General features: G+C 36.3%; 1 protein-coding gene across 2 annotated transcripts in view; it reads right to left on the bottom strand.

The window, feature by feature from the left end:
• Positions 1 to 683: 683 nt before the first annotated feature.
• LOC102029362 (zona pellucida sperm-binding protein 3 receptor) overlaps positions 684 to 21,214 on the bottom strand; it is a 23,402-nt gene continuing 2,871 nt past the window's right edge. For both annotated transcript variants that reach the window (XM_013502882.1, XM_005375426.1), the window contains exons 4-12: positions 20,650 to 20,829; positions 20,021 to 20,120; positions 15,904 to 15,989; positions 15,543 to 15,737; positions 14,647 to 14,829; positions 13,184 to 13,381; positions 8,039 to 8,239; positions 1,597 to 1,772; positions 684 to 1,076 (exon numbers count right to left, since the gene is read on the bottom strand). In XM_013502882.1, coding sequence (XP_013358336.1) covers positions 894 to 1,076; positions 1,597 to 1,772; positions 8,039 to 8,239; positions 13,184 to 13,381; positions 14,647 to 14,829; positions 15,543 to 15,737; positions 15,904 to 15,989; positions 20,021 to 20,120; positions 20,650 to 20,829 — 1,502 coding nt within the window. In that variant the 3' untranslated portion in view covers positions 684 to 893. The remainder of the gene's footprint in view (positions 1,077 to 1,596; positions 1,773 to 8,038; positions 8,240 to 13,183; positions 13,382 to 14,646; positions 14,830 to 15,542; positions 15,738 to 15,903; positions 15,990 to 20,020; positions 20,121 to 20,649; positions 20,830 to 21,214) is intronic.

The following is a 21,214-nucleotide window of genomic DNA, read 5'->3' as shown; positions in this document are numbered from 1 at the left end:
AAACAAAATCCAAAAAGTACAATAAATATTGTGAAAAGGAAAGAAAATGCTCACACTGAGATGAGGGAAAGGAGAAAAGAAAGAAAGAAGGAAGGGAAAAATTTATATGTGATAGCTAACTAAGATCATTGTACTCCTGGTTTCTGTTGGTTTATGGAAAGGAACAGTTAATGCTTAATTTTTTTGACCAATTTTGCATGCTTACATCTGGTAATCAGAACAACTACTTTGAAGGCAGCAGTATGCACTATAACCACCATTGTTGATTTCCTATCATCTTGTTTTGAAATTCTGTATCATTTCTAATATTTTTTTAAAAATTTTATTCTCTTTAAAATTTAAAAAAAAAAGTGAGAATGGAACTTATCACAGGGTTGCAGCAGGGAGTTAGTGACCAGACGGGGTCACCAAATGGCCTGTGTGGCTTCAATGTTCTTTTTCTCACTCTGGTTTTCACTGGGGCCGTGCCTGGAGGCTGAGGGTGAGCAGATTTTGGATATGTAATAAAAGCATCCAGGTACAAATAAAGGTATGAACTCAGTTTAAATTTTCTGACTTCCATTCTTCCCTAAGTAGATTTTTAAAAAGGAAAAGAAAGTTAATTTCAGATATGTTAAGCAGTGGGTTTGTGCTACAGGTATCATTTTTATGTGATATACCGGCCAGGATGACAACACAGCAAGTGATGATTGATAAGTGATCTTTTATTTAACCAGCACAATGAGTCAAGTAGACTCTTGGGCCACAAATTGCCACATCAATAATTACACATTTTTGGTAGCAATAATCACATGAATTTTTTCCAAGCCCAGAAACTTCCTAACGTGAGTAATGGTGCTTAAGGACAAGTGGAGATGGTAAGTGGGGATTGTGTATGTTAATGTAAAGACAAGTTACTGCTTCTTTTGTTTTTCAGGAAATTTCTCCTGGTTCTGCATGTACTTCTCTTTTTCCAATTGTTGAATCTCCAGAGACAGCTTATACACCTCCAGGGCCATTTTCACATCAGCTGGGTTTGGAAGACATTCCAAGAGCTTTCTGCCAGCAATCACTTGTTTGCAGTCTTCAGGGACTTCCTAAAGGTGATTTAAAGCAGTGAGCAGAGGGTATGGTGCATCTGCAGAGGAATCATTGCAAAAGTGAGACTGGTGTGTGGACAGACAGAGGAAGAGGAGGCAGAAGAGACACCTCCTTCTGGAGGATGTTCTCTTGTAGGCCAACACAGTTCTGCTCCTGAGCAGAGAAGATAGAGCTTCACAGGGGCCTGGAGCACCTGCATGAAGTCAGCTGAAGGATGGCTCTATGTAATAACAGAAATGAAGCAAATACCTAACAAAATGTAGACCTAGGTGGTCAGGGGATGTGGGTCTCGGGGACCTTCAAGTCTGGAGTTCATTTGGGGTCTTGCAATACAGACCCCAACTGCCTTTCCTGGCCCACTGCTGTGCTTCCCAGTTGAAAGTGATGATTTTGATAAATTACTTATATATTGTGACAAAAGTCAGAAATCGTTATTGTTGCCTGGGACAGAGCTTTGAAGAAGACCACATTTTTAGGGGTTGACAACACAGAATCGCGCCAAATTGTGCCACTTACCCGCTCACATTTGGGTACTTCTGGGGACCAGGTTCTGTTCTCTGAGCAAGTGATACTTTGGGGACCAACTAATTCATAGCCAGAGTCACAGTGGATGGTGACCTTTTCCATTTCAGTGTAGCGATCCTTCTCCACAGATAGCTTTCCATTCAGTATCTCTGGTCTCAAACACCCAGCTATGATGGAAACATATTTGAAACATTTAAATTTTTTATAATAAACAAAACAAACAGCAAAAAAGCATTGGATAATGACAATGATGGGAAGCTTTGTTCATATTTATACTTAGATCATGCAAGTTCTGACCTTTGTCACATTAATGATAATTCTAATAGTCATAATTAACATTTACTGAGTGACTCCTCTATGTGTGTCTGTATGGTAAGTTTTTCACCTGGCTTATCTCATTTAGTCCTTGTTAATGTAACCAAAATTTAAACCTTTCCCTAGTGCCATATCATCTTTCAGGGATAGAATCTGTGTTCCCAACTGCTGCTCCTACATCCTTATTTGTGAGTGATCCTAAGTCTATACTCTTCATTGATGTTTCTTAGCTAGATGGTGAAGGAATCACACATGATGAAGAATCAGAACTTTTCTTGGCTTGTTCCTCCTTGAGGATACCAACCCAGAGCATCAGCATGTCATCAAAAGTGAAAATGGAAAGGTAACAGAAAAATGGTAAGCACCGTGGTTTTGGTGGATATTTCTAACACTTACTGACTTGGCAATTGATATTTGAGATTCCTAGTTTTGAACAGTTGAAATGAACTTAAGACTTTCATGAAAACTTTACCAGAGGCACAAGAACATTATCAGCTAAAAGACATTTTCTCTAGACTTTCTTGGAAAATACACAACAATGTAGTAGTGATCAGTGTTCCAGGAAAGGGAACTACTGGATGCTTCTAGGACTTTGGGGTAGAATTAAATTTAATTTTTAATGCATTTGTCAATGGATTTTTAAAGTTTACCATTCATGGTTTAAATATCCCAAGTAAATAAGTAAAATGTCAAAATTTAGGAAACATTTACCAACGGGAAACATTGCTCTCAACATTTTTTAACTTAATCTTCACTGAAGCATAAATGGTGCTGAAGTTCACCTTTTTATCTTACATTAAGAAGGCTAAAGTAGCCAGCAAAAGGACTTGCAAAAATCCAGAAGGTTATCAATATCTACTACAAGAACCTATATTCTGATGAGATGTAACACAGAGAAGAAATGGAGAGATTCCTAGAATTACCAAAGCTGAATCAAGTAGATATAAAAATTCATAATCACCTAATATCAGTCAATGAAATTGAAGATGTAATTAAGAACCTACCAACAAGGAAAAGCCTAGGTCCTGACAGATCACTGCTAAATTCTACAAGAAATTTAGAGATCTAATGCCACTACTCCTCAAACTCTTTAATGAAATTGAAGCTGAAGCAATACTCCTAAACTCATTCCTGGAAACAAGCATTACCCTAATACCAAAATCAGAAAAGGATCTAACCAAAAATGAGAATCACAGACCAGTCTCCTTAATGAATATAGATGCAAAAATTCTCAATATGTTACTGGGAAATAGAATGCAGCAAATCATCAAGGAGACTCTATACCATGCCCAAGTAGAATTCACCGCAGGGATGCAGGGATGGTTCAAACATATGCCAATCAATAAATTTAATGCACCATATAATCCCAAGCCAAGGACAAAAAACATAAGGTCATCTCAGTAGACACAAAAAGCATTAGACAAAGTCCATCACACATTTGTGATAAAAAGTACCTACAGAAAATTGAAATAGATAGTCTTTACCTCAATCTGATAAAAGACATCTATGACAAACCAACAGCGAACATCATACTAAATGATCAAAAATGGAAAGCTTTCACTCTAAAATCAGGAACAAGACAAGGATGTCTACTTTCACCACTCATTTTCAATACAGTTCTGGAAATTAGCAGAGCAATTAGACAAGAGAAAAAAATAAAAGGAATAAGGATAGGAAAGAAAGAATTAAATTAACATTATTTGCAGATAACATGATACTCTACATAGAAGACTCCAAAATCTCCACCAAATGACTTCTAGATTTAATAAACAAATTCAGTAGCATAGCTGGATACAAAGTCAACACGCAAAAAATCAATATCCATCCGGTACAGATACAACAAACTCACTGAGTGAGAAATTCAGGAAACAGCGCCTTTCACAATAACATCAAAAAAAAAAGAAATACTTCTGAGTCAATCCAATATAGGATGTAAAAGACCTTTACATTGAAAATTATAGTATTCTGAAAAGGGAGATCAAAGAGGATATCAGAGAATGGAAAGATAACCCTTGTTTTTGGGTAGGAAGAATGAATATAGTGAAAATGGCATGCCACATTTTATGACATGCCACATTTTAAAAACTGTTATACAGATTTAATGCAATCTCAATCAAAGTATCAATAGCATACTGTCTAACATTCATTTGGAAGCAGAAGGGACCTAGAATAGCAAAAGCAATTCTGGACAACAAATAGAAGTCAGGGAGCATCACAATCTCTAGTTTGAAATTATACTACCAAGCTATCATGATAAAAACAGCATGGTACTGGCACAAAAGCAGAACCAAGGATCAATGGAACAGAATATACTATGCAGAATGACTCCAAACACACTAAGCTACCTTATCCTTGACAAAGGGGCTGTATACCTTCCCAGGAAGAAAGATAACCTCTTTAATATACATGCTGCTGAAGCAAACACTATAACCTCTATAATAAATGGTGCTGAAAAAACTGGACTTCCACATGCTGAATATTAAAACTGAATCCATATCTCTTACCATGCCCTAAACTAAAATTGAAATGAATCAAAGATCCAAATATTAAAAAACACTAAATTTGCTGGAAGACAGAATAGGTAGAACTCTTGAAGACATAGGTGTAGGAAAAGACTTTTATGAACAAAACCCTGATCTCACAGGAAGTATTACAAAGAATCAAGAACTGACCTCATTTTATTAAAAGGTTTTTGCACAGCAAAAGAACGCACTAACAGAGTGAAGAGACAACCCATAGGGTAAGAAAAATTTTTTTACGGCTGTTCCTCATACAAAAGACTAATATCTAGAATATATATAAAGAAGTAAAAAATATCAGACCCCCAAATTTAAATTTCCAATCCAAAATGGATATCTAAAATGAATAGACACTTCTCAGATGAATAAGTAGAAATGGCAAATAAATATATGAAAAAATGTTCAGGTCGTTCCTGAGATACAAATTAAAACAACACTGAGATTCCATCTCACTGTAGAAAGAATAGCTATCATCAAGAAATCAACCAATAACAAATGCTGGTGGGCTGTAGGGAAAAAGGAATCCTTCTCCACTGTTGGTGGGAGTATAAATTGGTACAACCATTATGGAAGTCAGTGTGGAGATTCCTCAAAAGCCAAAACTAGAAGTTCCATTTGACCCAGATATTCCCCTTCTTGGTTTCCTCCTGAAAGAGTTAAAAGGCATCATACCCCACTGATATATGCACACCTCTGCTCATAGTAGCACAAGAATTCCATCAATTGATGAATGAATAAAGAAAATGCAATTTTTATATACAATGGAGTGCTACTCTGCCATAAAGGATAAACTGGAGACATTTCTACTTGAGACCATACTTTTAAGTGAAATAAATCAGACACACATGTTTAAATATTGCATACTTTCTCTTGTGTAAAAAACTGAAAATATAAATAAGGACAAAAATGTTTAGTAGATATGGGGAAGTAGGAAGAAAATGTTCAAGTGGGAAGGGGAATGAGAGGAGGAAGTGAAACAGAAGTAAAAGAAAAGGTAAAATGAGGATAGAAGGAGAAAAATGGAAGTAAAGCTTTTGTAAATGAGGGGAAAATGTTTGAAAGAAAGGGAGGGAATGGAAGAAAAAAATCAGGATATATCATGTACAGGTACAAATCCCTATGATGAATGAGATCATTATGTATATCAAAAGAGTACCAATAAAGTTAATTTAAATTAAAAAGAAGTACTGCAGATTTTTAAAATTATTATCCTAGGCCTGGGGACATAGCTCAGTGGTAAAGTGCTTGCCTAGCATGCCCTGGGTTCAATGTGTAGCACCAACTAACTAAATAAATACTCTAAAAAATAAGCTGTCTTATATAAATGCTGCTTTTACTGTATTGTGACCACTCCTGTTGTTATTAAGTAACTCTTTGGTAGAAATAAAAATAACTTACTGATAAAAAAATTTATTGACTAGGATAGTAAATAAATTTTTGGACAGAAGGATTCATAAAAATTTGGAAAATGTTTCATGTGGGGTAACCGGATGAGCAGAAGTCTAAGGTTCCTAAGGCTGGTAGCTGAGAATATGTGATGATGGGAATATGGCCACAGGATCTGTTATCTTACCATTTAATAGATTACCTGAAAACATGAGCGATCACTGGGACAGTGTACTAGAGATTCAGCCCAGCCCATCAATTCAGCAGTGGCATCCAGCAAATGAGGACCCCAGCTTTCAGGACAAAATGAGTACACTGACTTATTGGCCAAAATCTCCATGCATCTGTGCACCCAACTTACAGAACACATGAAACCCAACACCAAAGAATAGAAGTATGGTTGATGCTCCTCACAACCCTAGTGACTCCCTTGTATAATATACTCTTCTTACTTGCAACTTTAGACTTTTGTAGGATAAGGTCTTGCTTCCCAGAATCAGGGGAAAACAATTTCCATAGTGGACATGAAAGATTTCCACTGCCCCTGCAGCTGTGATTTTCACCTGACTGTACTGGGCTCCTTATGCGGTTGCAACAGCTTTGATACAGGAAATGTTACTATACTGGTAGGGCAGTAAACTATGGTCATAATGAAGAGCTAGGGTATCTAGCATGTAATTGAGGTAGGAAAGAATAATCTAGAATCCAAGATATTGATTGGAGCACTTGATGCTTCCATACCCAAAAGTAGCATTGAATGGGCCATTACAAGACACTATGAAGTCTCTCATTTATCAGAGATAAAAGAAGTTAGCACTTCTAATAGGAAGTCTAAGCCTACTTAGGCACTAACTGAAAGGAGAAAAATCTAGAATAGGTAGTGAAGGGAAATTACTAAAATCAGTTATATCCCAGAGATTAGAGGTAACCTACTCCACTAACCCTCTTTATAGTGATCTTCAAGAGATCACAGTCAGACATTGCTTTAAAGTGAGAGAGAGGTAATTCAGTGCAATTAATAGGGGGCATGAGCAGGTCTAAGTAGCACACAGGATATATGTGGATGCTTTTGTACCCACACTGGAGTCCATTGGACCACCTTTGATTACAGTTTCAGATGGAATAGACACTTTCACACAGGCTGAGATTTATACTGACTGCACTTTACAGAAAGCATTCACTAGGAATCTCTCACTTCATTGCTTCAGATCCTTCTCTACAATGAAAAGAGCAGGGTTGGAGTTAACAGTTGGAGTTAACAGTTAACAGTTGGAGTTAACAGTTACTTTCTGTTTTCTTCAGTTACTTTCAGGACAACCTTACATCAGTGGGGACAGATCAGCAAAAGTGTCCCAATCTCTTGTGTTTCAGAAAGGTAATTTAAAAAGGCATCCCATAGACTTCTCAGTAGCCACAAAGAATTGAGTCCATGGTGTTTATAAGAGTCACCCCTTTCTTTCCCTCTTTCCATCTCTCTCAAGTCTCACTCCTACCTCCTAGGATGGCCACCAAAATTAACTTCTGGCACCTTGATCACTTTCTTAACTTTGCTTTTATAGTATTGCAAACTACAGTGTTAAGTAATATCTTTCATGCTGATGCAAAGAACCATTCATAATGATCCACAGTGATGACATTTTCAGTTCAATATCTTATGCTGATCCCAGTCAGGTATTTATGTACTCAATGTTTATTTCTTTGAGGTTCTCATATTAACAGAGAGGTAGATCAGCAGGTCGGAGTCAGAGCAAGGAGAAGAGAGGTTAACATCCATCACTTGGCTCCAAGTCTCCCTCTTCCTAACCAAGCCACTATACTTCATACTGACAGCTTCCATGTTGTTATAGTTACCTAAACCATTCTTTCTCCACTGATATAAATACAGAAGTTTGTGGGACTGTTTTCCTCTTTTCTAAAACATTTGCCCAAGTGGTTGCAGACAATACTTGCAGGAAAAATGAGAAATGAGACTTTTGAAGAACTTCATCAACTTTACTGTTTTCTCTTACAAGAAATCTCCTGTAAGGCCCATCCCCAACATAGCTTGCTCTGTAGCCATCTGCATTGTGTAAGTGCTGTGTATCTGTGACCTTCTTTGTATTATGCTTCTTAGAAAAACAACCTTAAACTCACCTCATTTAAGAAGTGTATTCTTTTGCAGAACTATAAGGGCTCATTTAGGAAATAATGACAAGTCCCCTTGATATTCTTACCTGACTCACACGCTGGAATTTTAGGGTTCCACGTGCCATCTGCTTGGCATAAACTCCTTCCATCAACAGAAACAGGAAAATAGCCTTCATCACACATGTAGAAAATATAATCTTCATAGGCATAGAGACATACACCCGTAAAGTCTCTCCTTTCATTTATGATTCTCATTTTCTCCATATTTGGTGTTGGGCAGCATACCCCTAATGGATAAAAAGTGATGCTTGGGTTTAAGAAAATCACCAAAGAAACACATCTATGGCTGAAGCCCTTACTCTACTTACAAAAGATGTCAGTAATCAAACTATAGGAGCATAGAGTGGTGGTTGCAAGATTGAGGCAAAGAGAGGGAATGGGGAGGTGCTCCACAGGTACAGAGTACCTCTTGTGTTATCACAGACAGCTAAGTTATATAGAAATTATTAGGCAGTCAGAGAGGAATTGAGTCTCCAAGGAACCAGTGCAGAAGATGAGACACACCAAGACTGTGGCTGTAGGGAAATCTGAGGCTCTTTGTCCAAGGAAGGAAGAAGGAAGGAAGGAAGGAAGGAAGGAAGGAAGGAAGGAAGGAAGGGAGAAAGGAAGGAAGGAAAGAAGGAAGGAGGAAAGAAGGAAAGAAAGAAAGAAGAAAGGGCATGCAAACTCATCAGGAGAAAGTAAAAATGTTAGTTTGCAGATGACATGATCTTATTTCCAGAAAACTCTAAAGACTCCACCAAAACTAAGAGAAATAGGGGCTGGGGATTTAGCTTAGCTGCAAAGCGCCTGCCTGGCAAGTGCTAGGTTGTGAGTTCGATTCCTGGTACTGGAAGAAAAACAAAAAACAAACAAACTAAGAGAAACACTAAACAAATTCAATAATGTCATAGGGTACAAGAAAAGCATACAAAAATGAGTAACATTTCTGTATGCCAATACCAAATGATCTGAAAAAGAAATCATGAAAGTAATTTCAGTAACAACTACAAAAAGCCTCTAGAATAAATTAAACCAAGAAAAACTATAAAAAATTGATAAAAGAAATTGAAGAGGACAAGAAAGTGAAAAGCATCCTGGACTCATGGATTGGAAGAATCAGTATGGTTAAATTGTCCACGATATCCAAATGATCTTCAGATTGAATGCTTATCAAAGTATTAATAACATTCTTCAATAGAAAAAAAATCCTAAAATTGTTTGGAATCACAAAAACAGCAGAATAACCTTCTTTGGTTATTTTTTATTTCTTTATTTTAAAAACTTTTTAAAAATTTATTTATTTTAAGCAAAAAAATAAGGCAGGAGAAATTCTACAGTATCACTTTTTTTTTTTTTTTTTTGGTTTTTCTCCAGTACCAGGAACCGAACTCACGACCTTGCGTTTGCCAGGCAGGCGCTTTTGCCGCTGAGCTAAATCCCCAGCCCCTTACAGTATCACTTTAAAATATCAAATAAAGCCACAATAATAGAAAACATGCTACTGGCATGAAAAACTGACACACAGACTCACAGGATAGAATAGATAACCAATAAATTGATACACATATATATATAGTCAATTGATTTTTGACAAAAAGCACTAAAGACATGTTGGGAAAGTCATTTCAAATATGATGCAAGAGGTTCATACTGCATATTTGCTAACTGTACATCTGACAAGATAGCAATACCAACAAAAAATAACAAAACAGCAGAAACAAATCTATACTCCAGTTAAAAACTACCATAGGTCTAAATAGACATTTCTCCAAAGACTTGCAAATGGCCAGCAAATGAATGAAAGCAGTATATCAAAGAGACATGTTTACTGCAGTTCTATTCACAGTAGCCAAGAAATAAATAATCTAGTGTCCATCAACTAATGAATGGGTAAGAATATATGATGCATGTACACAGTAGAATACTCTACAGCCATAAAAAGGGATGAAGTCCTACCATTTGCAGCAACACAGATGCAAGTGGACATCACTATGTTAAAAAGAATAAGCAGGCCCTGGAAGACAAATATCACATGCTCTTATCCACATATGGAATGTATAAAATGATCCCATAGAAGCTAAGGGCAGGGTATTGCTCACCAGAGATAAGAGTAGGAAGAAGGGAGAGATGGGTAAAGGCTGATCAATGGGTACTAAGTTACAACTGGATGAGAAAAGTTCTGGAGTGTACTATACACAGACACTAACAGAGTACAGTAATGTACTGTATATTTCAAAAATACTAAAAGAAAGGATTTTGAAAGATTTTATCACAAAGAAATGATACATGTTTGAGGAGATATATATATGGTTACCCTATGTGACAGTTAAGACTGTCAGTTTGACTGAATTGAGAGACTCCTGGCAATACAATTGGATTACAGAGGTGTATTCTCAGCAGTGGACTGAGCTGTTGTTGTTCATAGCTGAACGTGCAGTAAGGAGGGAGCCATTGAGGATGTGCCTTGGCGAGTATATTTCTCATCGGTGCTCTGCTCCTATGGTCCTCTCCCCTGTCACTATGAAGTGAAAGCTTTGCTCCACCAAGCTCTTCTGCCATGATGTTGGTTCCCTGGAGCCAGCCAGCCATACACTGAACCCTCTGAAACCATGAGTCACATTAAACCTCTTCTTTAAGTTGCAAGTGTCACGTACTTTGTATCAGCAACAGGAAGTTGACCAATGCATCCTGGTTTGAACATTACACATGTATGTATGCATTTAAACATCACATAGTACCCCATAAGTATGCATGATTTCACATATTAAAAAGAAAAGAAACCAAGGTTAAAAAGTACACCAAGCATCTCCTCCAAGTTCTGCCCCTGTTTGGTTCACTTCCTATTACTTAATTTGCCTTTGACCATTTCTTCATTAGAAGTTTTTAAAATGAGATGTTGATTGTGCAATGTTGGGCTACATAGTTTACACTCATTTTCCCTTGACAACAAGTAGAAAAACAAGATGGGAGATCCACAAAGAATTAAGAAGCCAAGATTTTAATTCTCTTAGTTGTCCTTTTTATGAAAAAGAAAGAAATCCATTAAGATATGCCTGGAGAATAGAACCATTTTTTTTTCTAAGAAGAATGTATAAGTTTCAGAGCTGCACCCTATACCAAACCCTGACTAGCTAACTAACCCTCACAGCCCTTCATGCCTCTAACCATGAGCCTCTTCAGCAAGAGGCTAAACAAAGTTATTAAAGGCCAAGAAAAGCAAGGAGGATCCCAGAAAATGAAGTCCTTAACACAGATTTAAAGACAACTTTGCTTTATTATGTACAGGGAAATAAAAGACAACACTGAAAATTCAGGTAGAAAAAAATCAGTGCAATGGGAATCTTAAAACTGAAAACTATAAGTAAAATTAGCAAGTGAACTAGTAATTAATATCAGAGTATATGTGTATGAAGAAGTAAATACTGCAATTTATATTCATAGTAAATCACAAGGAAACAAAAGGTTAAACACAGACAAAAGCACTGGGTGTAGAATAAGGGCAGACCCAGAATAAGGGCATAACCTAGACATAACTGAAGAACCTGAAGGACACAGAGAGGCAGGAGACCCAAAAGAATATTCAAAGAGAGTGTTTACTTGAAATATTAAAGTACTCCAAGTTAAAAAAAGTTTCAAAATAAATGAAAGACACTGAACTTTAGATTCTAGAAGTTTTATGGATCTTAAGGACAAAAAACATAAAAGTAAGCTGGACATATCTGTGAAAATTTGAAAACAAGGAGAATGTCTTGAAAGCAGTCAGGAAGAACAGAACCCTCCAATGATCAGCATGAACAGCAGCAGCACTGGGCAGAAGCAATCAAAGGCAGGACACAATGAGGTGAAATCTTTCTCATGGTCAAAGAAAGCAGCGGCCTAGCTAGACGTGTATATCCACCCAACATATTTCCTAATAAGAAAGTGAAATAAAGGCATGATGATTAGAATAAAAGAAGACACTGGTCATCGGCAGAGGCTTGTTAGGGGAGACTAGAATGCCTATCAGGCAGAGGGAACTGGCAACAGAGATGAGACCAAGGAGGCAAAACAGAATTAAACAGAGTAAAACAGTAATTACATGGGCACAGCTGAATGAATTCTATTCCTTACAAACAATAATAACAACAATACTAATAATAATAGTAAAATGGAATTTAAGTCATATAAAATTGAAATGTAAAAAAAAGCATATAAATAAGATAGAAATAAACCAAGTTAAAGATATCCAAAGATTTATATTCTCTGGAAGAGGCAAAGGTATGTCAGAGTAAAGAGTATCAAAAAAGTAAAAAGTGTACAAAATACAAGCAAATACCAGGTGAAGACAGAAAAATTAAAAATTGAACAAGAAAATGAATAACAAGATAAAGAGGGAGAAAATATAGTAAACAGTAAGATAGATATAAATTCAAATATACTAACCATTATATTAACTTCACAGTTCTTAATAGTGCTCTAAAGAAATCATGACAATATACTAACCATTGTTAATCTCCTATTATTGTGTTTTGAAATTCTGTATCACTGTTTTTATTTTTTCTCTTTAAAATAAAATAAAACAGAAAATCATGAAAATGTTAGAATATCTATTTGCTCTTACAAGCTACACTTCAAATATAAAATTACATTAAGTTAAAAATTAAGAGACTGAAAACAATGAACTGTGCTAACACAAGCTCAATAAGACTATAATCTATAATAACATAAAAGTAGAATTTAAAGATAAAACAATTACAGTGATAGTCATTTCATAGTAGTTAAAGATTAAATTCACAAGTGAAATATACATTTCTAAACTTGTATGCATCTAAAAATATGTCAAAATAGGAAAAGGAAAAAACAGTTTAAAATAAGCTTTAAAAGGTAACAAACTAATTCATAATGAAATGTCATTCTCTATAGCTATTATAAGTGCAAATAGTCAATATAAATAAAGATATAGATTGAAACATCACTGAAACAAATTGCATCTAATTGATATACATGAAATATTGAAACCAACAATTTCAAAATATGCATATTTTGTAGCACACACTGGGCCTTTCCCAAAATTTCTATACAGTGCTCCAAGAAGCAAGTCCCAGAAAATTTCAACGATTGTGCTCAACACTTTCAATAGAAGAAAAGATAGACACAAACACATATGCGCCCCCCCCACCGCTATACAAAAACAGTTCAAGTTCTCTTACTTTCACACCCTTTGGAAACTGTCCACTTTAAACTGTCCTGACAAGTGACAATCCGACGCACATCTGGCAGTGATCGATAACCAGCCTTGCACTGATATTTCACCTGTGTTCCAATCTCAAATATTTCTTGATTTCTTAGGCTAAGTATATTTCTCTCCCAGGAAATATATGGGATATCTGGTAAGTCAACACAGCCATCTGAACATAAGGAGATCAGGGAGGGGAAAGAAAACTGTTACTGGAACTGCCGGAACAACCATGACACTGGTACAGAAAAGGACATTATATTCATTCAGCAAGAAACCAGATGACAGAGACCAACTGGGAATACCAAGAAGACTCTGCACCCTCATCGGCCTATAGACTACTGTGGAGCACTAAGCACCTGCAGCTCTGGGGAGGCTGTCATGAGGGACAGGGCATGCTGTAGGCAGCAGAGTTTCAAGTGTTAATCCAATGTGGCACTGTAGTTCTGCTTCTACCTCCCTGCATGTAGCATGGCCCACCTTTAGGGGAGGCATTAGGACCAACTGCTCCAGGATCATGTTAACTTTCAGATCTCTTTGCCAAGTGGGGAATTAAAATAAGAGACATTCCCCTCGACATTATGGAACTGTCACCACCTAGAACTGCAGAATTGGCCTCAAGCAAAGTCCCTCGTCACATTTGCATATTAACCTTTGGCCTTGCATTTGTGTCTACTCAATCATATATCAATGGTTCATGATTAAAGTGGGAACACACGCCTATCAAGTTACTTGTGTATTAAACTTTATCATTACACATTTAAGTAATACCTAAATTTTTGTCAAGACAGAAGGGAATAGATAAACCACAATATATGGTGGCTTCCCCACTGATTAGCTCTGTGAACTTGTAATAGTTGCTTAATGTCTCTGTGTTCTCATCCCTGAAATGCGATAAAGAGAGTAGCTACCTGTTAGATGTAATATAAGTATTAAATGATTTATTTAATATAAAACTCTTAAAACAGTGTTCAGGGTGTAGGGAGGTTTAAATAAAATTTTAGCAATTGAGGTTAGGAGTGATCTGTGCATATTTACAATGTTAAGTTTGGCTCACAGAGCACCTCTGCAAATTATAAAAAGGAGCTCTCTACGAGGAATGTTACTTTCATCTTCCAATAGAAGTTCATAGTTTGTGAATTTTGTTAGGATGAGGAACTTTATCACCACCTATGTGAAAACTTTTGTAACAAATATATTATCTACTATATCAGCAAAGTCACTGGTGTGACAAGTATATGATATGTACAAAATCTTTCAAATAATGCTAAAAGTTCACTAACAGTCTTATTTCTAACAAGAAACTGGGGGGAAGTGTACATTTAATGTACATGGTTATTGGGATTAAAGTGGGCCTGAGCCCATGGCATGCCACTGCCATATTTTAAATGTCACTACAGGTGAGACTACAGCAGCTCACTTACAGTTCATACTTACTGGGCTCACAGGTGGGAACAGAAGGATACCACTTGCCATTAGCTTCACAGTGGATTATACTGCTGCCCCTGAGGATGTAACCTTTGTTGCAGCTAATCACAAGAGTGTCTTTATAAGTGTAGAAGAGTCCAAATCCAGAGTGAAATATTCCCTTAGGAATATGTGGTTGACGACAGATGATTTCTAAAGAAGCATAGAAAAAGATATCTGAGTATAAAGAGAAATGACAATAAATATGCAACCTCAAATGTTGGTACGACCCCAAGGAAGACATGATACAAGTTTACCCCAAGTAGGTACAAAAGAAACATTTTAGATAGAGTTTGATATGTTCTTTCATTCCTTGGGGAAGCTCTGGAAGCTGAGGGCCCAATCTATTGGTCATTAGAGATGAAGTCCTCTAACTTTGTCTTAAATAAAATCTGGTATGTCTAAACCTTGAATCCAGGAACTGACAAGACTCAAATGTCACTAATGACAATGACATGGATCACTTCCATGTCAAAGAGTTTAAGAGCCAGTCAAGGACTGACCCTCCTTGCTCTCTTCCCCTGCTGGACTGATTGTGGAAGTTTTGACATAGAAGCATCAGAAGATCTAAACAGTGCTGGTTAACACTGATTAAAACACCCTGGGGAGATACCAACACTAGCAGTGCACTAGAAAGGAGTTTGAAAATCCTTTTGCTACAAAAACCACAGAAGATTTTTCTGTAGATTATCACAGCATAATTTGCTATCCTAATTAATACAGCATATAAGATTAATTGAACAAATAAATTACTTCTTGTTGCAATGCTGAATTTGTCTTGTCTTCGTTCCGTTTATGCCAGTAAGTATATCTACCTTTTACTCTTAAACAAAGGAGTACACTTTAAATGCATCATTATCACTTACTTTCACAAGTCGGAGGGCGTGGGCTCCAGACACCTATTGTTTTATTCACCACAATACAGGAAATGGAGGCATTGCCTAAGAGTGAGTAGTTGGGGTCACAGATGTAGGTGACTGAAGAGCCATATGTGTAGAGGTCTTCATCTCTACCACTGTGTTTTCCATTGCTTATGTCTGGCGGGGACTCACACTTGACAACTGAAATGAAGGAGTGAACAGAAAGAAATCATCAAAGAGGGAATCGTTGCAGATCTAAAATTCCTGCAAACTCATAAGGAGGATCCATGAGGCAGTGGAGATACACAGAAGTGTTATATCCAATATAGTTTAGGTGTACGATTATGACAAAAAGGATTTTACTTACTTACACACTCTGGAAGAGGATCACTCCAGTGAACCGCTTTACCTTGGCTCTCACACTGACTAGTTGTTGAGCCAATTAGGGTATATCTGAAAGGGCAGGCCAAACATCTCAATGGAATTCATGTCATAATAAACAACAAATGCTCATGACATTTTCAACAAATTTTATTCATCCATTCATTCATATGTGTTAGCTACACACACTAGTGGGTTTCGTTTTGGCATATTTGTCCATGCACACAGATACTTTAATCATGCCCCATTCTTTCCTCCTCCTTCCCTCTCCTCCCGATCTCCTGCAGGTTCCCTAGTAGACTCTCTTCTTCTTTTCCCCCTTTTTCCTTACACAGGACAGAACATGTGAAAGTTAATGCTCTGAACCCAGCTGCTTTCACTTGCAGCTCCTCCTATGTTCCTGAAAATTATATGATTTCACTTTCCTTTACTGCTGAATAATATACATTGTGTGTATATTCCATATTTTCTTTACCTATTCATCTGTTGAGAATCATGCTGCAAAAAAAAGAGTATTCATGTATCTCTACACTGTGCTGACTTTAATCCTGTTGAGAATATACCAAAGAGTGGTATAGTTGAATCAAACTGTAGCTCTATTTTTAGAGGTTTTTTAAAAGAACCCAATATTCTCCTAATTTCCACTATATATGTACTAATTTTCCACCAACAGTGTAGAAGAGTAATTTTTTCCCGGCAACCTTATCAGCATGTATTGGGTTTGGTATCCTTCGTGATGGCTGTTTTGACTGGGGCAACATGGAACTCAGTGCAGTTTTGGCTTGCATTTCCCTGATGGCGAAAGACACTCAACAATTTTTCTCCTATATTTGTTGGACATTTATACTTATTTAAAGAAAAGTGTTCAATTCATCTGCCCATTTAATGATTGGGCTGTTTGGGGGGTTTGGTGTTAATTTTTTATTTTAAAGAGAAAAAGCAATGATACAGAATTGCAAAACAAGATAATAGGAAATTAACAATGGTTCACATATTGCATTGTTATCTTCAAAGTAGTTTTGAGTTCATCTTATATTCTAGATATTAGTTCTCTGATGGAATAGTAGTTAGCAAAGATCTTTTCCCATTCTTTGGTTGTCTCTTCATTGTGTTACTTGTTTTGTTTTCTGAGGAGAAAATTTTAAAATTTGGTGTACTCCCACATGTTTATTCTTGCTATTATTTCCTGTGCTACTGGAGTCCCATTCAGGAATCTTTGCATGGGCCTATTAGTTCAATTTTCCCCCTACATTTTCTTTTAGGAGTTTCAAAGTTTCAGGTGTTATATTTAGGTTTTTGATCCATTTTGAACTGATTTTTATTCAGGGTGAGAGATAAAGATCTAATTTCAATTTTCTATATATGGATATTCAGTTTTTCCATCACCATATAATAAATACTTTTTCCCAACATATATTTTTTGCTCCTTTGTCCAGAATCAGATGGCTGCAATTGAATAGATTTCTTTCTATGCCTTCTGTTCTATTAGTCTACATTCTATTTTTGTACCAGTACTACATATTTTTTGTTACTTCAACTTTGTAGTATATTTTGAAATAGGGAATCCTCCATCTTTGAATGTCTTCTTCAGTTTCTTTCTTTGGTCTTCTTAATTTTTGTTGGAGAGGTCTTTCACCTCCTTGGTCATGTTTATTCATAAGTAGTGCATTCTCTTACTTATTGTGATTGGGATTATTTTCTTGATTTCTTTCTCAGTAGGTTCATTATTGGTATATATAAAAGCTATTGATTTTCATCCTACCTATTTGATTTTGCATCCTATCACTTTGATGAATTTAAATCAGGTCCAAAAGTCTGGTGCAGTTTTAGCATCTTCTAAGTAGAGGCTCATATTCAAATGGGGATAATTTAACTTCTCCCTTTCCTATTTGTATCGCTTTTATTTTTTTCTGTTGGTCTGGCTGAAATTTCAAGTACAGAAATGATGAAGTCGACATCCTTGTTTCATTACTGATTTTAGAGGAAGTACCTTTGATTTTTTCACATTCTGTAAGATGTTGCTTATGGGCTCATCAAGATAGCCTTAATTATATTGAGGAAAGATTCTTCTATATCTAGTTTCTTAGGGTTTTTATAATGAAGTAATGTTAAATTTTATCCACCATTTTTTCTGCATCTATGGAGAAAATCTATGTTTTTATCTTTGATTCTATGTGTTGTATACATTTATTGATTTAAGTACATTGAGCTATCCTTGCATTGCTGAGTTGAAACCAACTTGATCATGCTGTATATGTTATTTGATTCTGTTTCCAAGAATTTTGAGAATACTTACCTATGTTCATCAAGGATATTGGTCTATTGTTTTCTGTTTTTGTTTATATCAGAGGTATTTTGGCTTTGCAGAATGAATTTGGAAGTGCTCCTTCCCTTTCTATGTCAGAGAATAGTTTGAGGAGAACTGGCATTAGTTCTTTTTTAAAAATCTGGTAAAATTCTGTGGTAAATCCATTAAGTCCTGGGTTTTCTTTGTTTGGAGATACTTCATTTCTATCTCAGTATTATTGCTTGTTATTGATCTGTTCAAGGATTTTATGTACACTTGGTCAAGTTTGGGAGGTCCTATGTGTTTAGAAATTTATCAACTTTTTTAGATTTTTTTAATTTATTAGAATATAAGTTTTCAAAGTAGTTACTAATAATCTTCTGAATTTCAATGGTACAACAGAAAATATTGCCTTTTATTCAGGGTGAGAGATAAAGTAGTTTTGAGTTCATCTTATATTGGTGTCTATATTAATTTGGGTCTTCTCTTTCTTTTGGTTAGTTTGGTAAGGTTTATTAGTCCTGTTTATCTTTTCAAATTGCCAATTCTTTCATTGATTCTTTGTATTATACTTTTAGTCTCCATTTCATTAAATTCAGATCTGATTTTTATGATTTCTTTCCTTCTGGGGGTTTCCTTGTGAAGGGCATAGTGAGATTTCCCAACCCTTCCTTTCACATTCTCTGCTTCCCAGCTGCCAGGAAGTGAGCATATTTGCTTCCCTCCCATGATATTCTGTCTCACCAAGGACCCAAAGCAATGAGACTAAGCAACCCTGGACTGAAACCTCTGTATACACAAGCCAAAACAAGTCATTCCTCTTTTTAAATTTTTGACGTCAGGTATTTTCTCACAGCAATGGAAAACTAGCACAATACTTATGACCACATGCAGAATAAATGAACACTTGGTACATGAAGATCAAAATCTCCAGTATGTATTTTGTTAGTTCCAGCTGCTATAACAAAATGTGATAGACTGCATGGGTTAAACAGTAAAAATTTCACCCTCATAGTTCAAAGAGCTGTAAAGTTTGTGAAAAGGGTGCCAGATTGTTGGGTTCTTGCACAGAATTTCTTTTTGGTTTTCAGATGCTTATCTCCTGCAATAGCCTCATATGCACAGAAAGGAACTCTCTCAGATATCTTCTTTAAAAGTTAGGAGATCCTTCAAAAGGGCCCCATCCTTATGACTAGTGGCCCCCTAAAGACTCCTACCTCCAAATACAATCACACTGCAAATTAAAATATAGGTTCGGGGAACATGAACAACATTCAGTCATAGCAATTTAGTCAAGAGAACAAAAATGTAAAAGTAAAATTCAAAACAATACATGCTGTCAGATATCTTCTATGTAAAAGAGAAGGATAAATATTGATACAGATATTTGGGCTCACTTGTGTTGACTTCAGTCTCACCAAGAGGATAAATCAGAAACTATCTAAAGTCACTTTCTGTGAGAAGGCAGAGAAGAATAAATGCAACTGAGAGGAAACAAGAATTCTTGATGTGTACATTAATACATGGTTTTCACTGCTTTTTTCCCCCAATACCAGGGATTGAACCCAGGGCTTTGCCTTAACCTGCATCCCCTTCCCTTTTTTATTTTTATTTTTTTTTTATTTTGAGGCATCATTTCTCTAAATTGCTAAATTGCCCAGACTAAACATACTTGCAATCCTCCCAGGCTGCTAGGATTAAAGGCACATGAGAGCTACCATGGCTGGATACAACTTTGTTCTTGAAACATACAAATGTATTAACTCCATATAAAAATCAACTACAAAAATGATCTTCTAGTTTTCCTTATACTCACCCCTTTGAGCAGCTGAATTCTATGGTGGAACCAAAGAGCAGATCAGTTATAATTTCTACTTTCCCGTTGGCTAACTCTCCTGGGTTTCTGCATCGCTTCTCTGAAGGAAAATTGAACACATGATTAGTGGCTACCAATACTCCCAAGATATAACATTAGAAAAATAGTCTGGTTAATCACCTGGCAGATAGATCCTGAGATATTTTTCAATGCATATTTCTGATTCTGACTTACTCAATTTTTAGCATGAGGAAAAATAAAAAGTATAACCCATTTTCTGACATGCTTTTAAAGGATGAAAACTTCATCTGTTTAATTAAACCACTGTGATGACACAGGATGTGGTATATTGACCAGTTATGCATGTAAGTTTATGTCCTCAAAGATATACATCTTTAGTCACAAAAATAGACCCAAAAAAGGGAAATAAACTCTCTCTCCTTTGTGTTGGAGAAATATTCCATGGTGTACTCCCAATTGACTTTCTAAATATTAGAACTTTCTAAATATGAATTTTTAAGACTATTTGCTCAAAGATTTTCATATGAATTAAGGAATTTACTAAGTCCCTATGACAATTTTCTGAGGAAAGTAAAGCGCAACCGAGAAGAATAAATGTTGACAATTACTGGCACAAAAGACATTGTAGATCCATGAGCCACTAATATCACAGATAACATGACTTGTATTCACTCTCCAGTAGCCATGGTGGCAGTTGTATCTCAGAGCAGTTCCAGTTCTGAAGTTTGTCTCATAAGACTGCATGGCTGGAGAAGCAAACGGCAAAATGGGCGGAGGACCACAGTCACCTGGACACAGAAACAACAAGGACAACGGAAAGTTACTCTTCAGACACAGCATCTCAATACTTGAGCAGCAAGATTTTTAGAGCAATGACCACGGTTCTCTTATCGTGACTCCTTTGGCCCCAAAGCTTAATGAACACAGTAAGTGATCAGTAATGTACACATTTTGATTAATGATACTAATAACTTTAAAAGGCAAAGGCAATTTCATCCATTCTTCTGCATAGGTTATAACTGTCAAAACTGGGTGGAGAGACCTTAATTTCACTGTTCTCTCAGATTGCTCACATCTTCCTGCCTCCTCACCATACAGTCACCTAGGCCGTGCCATTTTTTACCACCACTTGCCTCAGTAAAAACATACCTTTATTAGTTAGAGCATTATGTA

Source organism: Chinchilla lanigera, unplaced genomic scaffold (assembly GCF_000276665.1).
Source record: "Chinchilla lanigera isolate Chin_1 unplaced genomic scaffold, ChiLan1.0 scaffold00005, whole genome shotgun sequence".
NCBI classification, from domain to species: domain Eukaryota; kingdom Metazoa; phylum Chordata; class Mammalia; order Rodentia; family Chinchillidae; genus Chinchilla; species Chinchilla lanigera.
The sequence above is the reverse complement of the archived record's forward strand: the minus strand, read 5'-3'. Positions and strand labels throughout refer to the sequence as shown.